General features: G+C 39.2%; 1 protein-coding gene across 2 annotated transcripts in view; it reads right to left on the reverse strand.

Annotated features, from left to right (window-relative positions):
- Positions 1 to 4,330, reverse strand: part of arhgef38 (Rho guanine nucleotide exchange factor (GEF) 38) — a 13,487-nt gene that overhangs the window by 4,908 nt on the left and 4,249 nt on the right. The window contains exons 2-9 of one of the 2 annotated variants that reach the window (XM_032540264.1): positions 3,562 to 3,746; positions 2,883 to 3,000; positions 2,632 to 2,779; positions 2,494 to 2,511; positions 2,111 to 2,310; positions 1,815 to 1,948; positions 1,501 to 1,605; positions 1,278 to 1,397 (exon numbers count right to left, since the gene is read on the reverse strand). In XM_032540264.1, the coding sequence (XP_032396155.1) occupies positions 1,278 to 1,397; positions 1,501 to 1,605; positions 1,815 to 1,948; positions 2,111 to 2,310; positions 2,494 to 2,511; positions 2,632 to 2,779; positions 2,883 to 3,000; positions 3,562 to 3,746 (1,028 nt within the window). Of the gene's footprint in view, positions 1 to 1,277; positions 1,398 to 1,500; positions 1,606 to 1,814; positions 1,949 to 2,110; positions 2,311 to 2,493; positions 2,512 to 2,627; positions 2,780 to 2,882; positions 3,001 to 3,561; positions 3,747 to 4,330 lie in introns of those variants that run through there. The other variant, XM_032540270.1, reaches the window with a different exon arrangement.

Consider the following 4,330-nt stretch of genomic DNA (forward strand, 5'->3'; position numbering starts at 1 on the left):
TGAGCTCTCTGTTTTAGCTACAGAGTGAGGCATCACACCTCTATTCCATCTTTGTTGGGAGTCGTACATGTGTAGTACCTAAGTAAGCACTACTACCCAATCAGAAGCAGAGTATAAGGGCATGCCACGCTAGCAGCTAGGTGAGCATTGTAACGTGTGTCACAAAGTGACAGACGTTTGTCACGGAAGTAAAGGCTGCAATAGAGCTGTTTGGAGCAGTTTGTGAACAGTGTTTTCTGTTGGAAATGGTAAGCCCCTTTGGGGTGGACTTTTTCACTTTGTAAACCTATTACATGCACAAAAAAGATATGTATCACAATAAAGGAATGGGAAAAAGCTAAAAAGCAGTATATGAGCACTTTAAGTACTCTCTGTTATGCATTCTGTACATGTAAACTGGTACTTTTACTTTACTTCTGTGTGTTTTTATGTGATGGTTGTTTTATAAATGGCTTGATTTTAGAATGCAGCAGCATCTTTAATTCACAACAATTTTCTCAGAATAGAGACAGTAAAGAATGCCTTAACATTAGCATTGGATACATAACAACAACGGAGAAGCTGCAGCTTGATTTGCATGCAGACAAATGAGAGGTGGTGATGTCATTCAGCTCACAGTAAGACTTCTGCAGACATAACAGACTTCATCTATCATAGTGTGGAGCATGTAATGGGTAGGACTAAACATACAGTAAAAAGAACGGTTTCCTTGGTGAAAATGTTCTATTTACTGAGGGCATCTATCACTTACAGCCGTCATGTCTTCATCATAGCAGACACAATGGATGCCTTTTCATTCAAAATAAGTCTGTTGCTTTTCTTCTTAAGAGTACACATGGCATTGGGTCTACACTTATTATTTAAAGCTTACTGCAGACTTTGGTTAAGGCAGAGCTAAACTGCTGCGGTGAAGAGCTGCTACACAAAGAATCTCATTCAAAGGTGTAGTTATCTTAGAATTGGCTACAGTGCAATTCCGAGAGAAATGAGGAAAAGGAAGATGGCAGAGTTACAGAGGGATGTAGTCAGAAGGTTAGAAGCATAGTAGAAGAGAATTTATATAATGGACAGAAGACAGGTAGCTGTGGGTAAAGTGAAAGGTGACTCACAGTTGGAGGGTGAAGGGTGGAGATCATGGAATAAGGCAGCCAAGCAAGGGCACAAATACAGACGATTCAGGGAGGAAAAGGGAACAGCTGCTGGGTTGTAAAGTCAAATATGCTCTGAATAAAAAAAAAAAAATTCTTGATGTGAAGTACAAAAAAGCCATATCTTACAAAGTGCTTATAGGGGTCATTTCCATTACTGTGCAATGAGCCGTTTGTGTCTTTTTTGTTTGTATCCTTTATGATGTCCTCCATGTCCTGAACTTTCTGAACAGCCACAGACACCATCTCCTGCAAAACAAACATCAAGAAATAAAGTCTCAGAAATTTGACAATTATTTCAAATCATTAAAACACACACACTTTGTAGTAGGACATGCTAATATATACCTACCTGAGTGTGCTGCAGGTAACATTGAACATTTTTTGCCATCTGCCTAACAGCCTTCTCCAGACTCCTGAACAGCTTCTCCTCTCTGTCAAATACTTCATCTCTTACCTACAGACAGAATAGTTTAAATATGTTGCCTACAGCCAATTACCAAATTTGCCTTTGCCTTGTGCTAAACTTTGAGTTTCTGCACTTGCAAAGACCACCAGCAACTGCATTATACTGTCAAATCAACATCCTGATCATTTTTTATTACTCATTTTGTAATACAGCGAGTGATAAGTAACTCTAATTTCTATTTTGCCACCATATTTTACCTGTGGTTCTACTCCAGTGAGGATCTTGAGATAGCCAGCAAACCTGTCGCCTTTCTTCCGGATAGAGTGGATGTTAAACTTGTGTAGTTTGCCCCTCAATGTGCCTTCATCTTCCAACCTCTTATACTTCATGACTGAGAATAAACAGTGATATGAAACCAACATTGAAATAATTACATTTGAATAGAAATGCCGTAGAAATGCAATGTGCTCACAGGTTAGCAAAATGACACATTTAATAAATAGACATCAATGATGAAAGACCCACGTGTGTGTCACTGTAAATGCAATCTCACCTATATCCTTGCGTCTCTTGAACTCATTAATGTTAACATTGATGATCTTGGCAGCAGTGTATGCCTGTTGCAGTGGTTGAAAGTCCGGGTGGTTTTCAGGTGTGGCATGCCACAGCTCCCCGAGCAGCAGCGGGTACTTCATGATCCTCTGAACTGGTTTGATGAGCAGTGAACCCATGTTCAGCAAGTTGGGTTTCCCTCTGTGTGAATAAGTATATTTCACAGTAAAAAACCTTAAGTGTTTTGACCTACAGAACAGAAATTTGTAAAAGCAAACCGTGCATGACAACAAAAACTTAACCAAAACTGCTAATTGAACACAATAATCAAGAATTCAGTAGATCTTAAATGCTAACATCAATTTCTCATCAAAGGATACTTACTCTTGGTCGTAGATTTTCCTGTAATTAGAAAGACAAAGAAACAAAGTCACCACCAAAATTATATAAAGTAAATTATAATGTTTACATATTACGTTATAAATAACTTGAAAAATATTTGGAGGAAGAGACTTGACTTACTTCAGAGTTAATACACATGTGGTTAATTGTTGTTTTGTTTCTTCATCTTTCTCGTAGGATTTGAGTGCCATGTTTGCGTCATCATGATGGTAACAGTAAATCTTATATACATCTTCTAAAGCTGCCTTTGCCTGGATGAATATTTCTCCTACAAATAGAAAAAAGGCATGAGATATTTGACCAAATATTAACCAGAGCAGTGAAAGTCAACAATAAATCAGGCAATGGGGCAAGAGTCAAAATGGCATTACCTATGACAACAGCCTCTGGATCAGGGTCAGCAATAGCCTCATGCAATCTGTGAAGGAGTGCTGCCGATACCTCACACAATGTCTCCGTGTTGGTGAACAACCTGTCTACATCCACAGCCTGAAACAGAATAAGGAAACTATGCTGTAAAATTATGGATTGACATCTTGCAAATTAAACAATCAAAATCTGCTTTAATTCTGTCCAAATATGAATAAACCAGAATCACATTTTAAATAAGCTGTCATTTATATTAATCCCCATGTTGGCCCCCTTTATTTGAATATTCTAATGTTGATTCTTAATTCTTAATAGTTTTAATAAGTCATTAGATTAGGTAGAATAATTGACTCAGAATGGTTTGGCTACATATAGCTTATATATGCTTGGATAGGGAGGGAAATGCTCTGGCTTGGTTGTATTTCTTTAAACCAGTCACAATTGTTTTGGGAAGCATAAAACCTCAGATGCAGCAACGATGTACCAAATAAGCAAGTGACACTGTTGAACATTAACTTTTTCTTAGCAGGGAGCTGGTTGAATAGTGACAATTGACATACTAATTTAAGTTTTAACTTCAAAGAACTGCTTCTATTTGCTGTTGTATGTGTAGAAGTATTTGGGGTTAATACCACCTTTAGCCCGCAAGAGGTTTTATTGGGGATCCTAAAAAGCATCTACCTGAAAATTTCGTAAAGGCTGGACCACCTCTCTGACACACAGCTCCAGGTCTGTGAGGTAATCCTTTTCAGTCTGCACAAGCTCCTGAATGACCTTTGCCCTGCGGTTCATCTTCCTTAAACGGACTTCCTCTGGGTCCAGTGCTGGAGAGGGGGGTGTGGACAGGTCATGTGGTGTCATTTTCTCTAAGAAAGGATATATACATTACAAATTAGTATAAAATAAACAGATGTCATTACTAGTCAATCTATTCTTATGTGTCCAGTCACGTTCTTATGTACCGTAGCAATGACAGCATCATACAGGTCATACAAGGACATATAAACTAATGGTGTTGTGAGTACTCCTATTTTGCTGTAATTTCCCCCAAACTGTATGTGTTTGCCAACATTTCAAGTCATCTGTGTGCATTTTCTAAAATGCTGCTAAACCCCCTGCGCCTGTGGGCTGTGCATGCTTGGAAAAACCTACATCTTTTCTAACGCTTTCGCTTGACGCCTGAGCAGCCATCAGTATTTCACGGTGATAAAATTATTTTGACTCGAGCGCCAAAAGGCCTCACTTAACATGCCAGTCAGGCTTACTTCTCTTTTTTTACTGCTCTGCTACCTAATCAGTCTGTGGCTGCCCTGTGCTTTGCATGGCATGCAGCAGTGTCTGTTCAGGGAAGAGAGATGCTTCCTTGCTGCCTAATCGACGCCACACACCACTTCCTTCCCAGGGGGGAAGAGAGCAATGAAGAGAGGGAGGGAGAGAGAGAGAGAGAGAG

Source organism: Etheostoma spectabile, chromosome 2, assembly GCF_008692095.1.
Source record: "Etheostoma spectabile isolate EspeVRDwgs_2016 chromosome 2, UIUC_Espe_1.0, whole genome shotgun sequence".
NCBI lineage: Eukaryota > Metazoa > Chordata > Actinopteri > Perciformes > Percidae > Etheostoma > Etheostoma spectabile.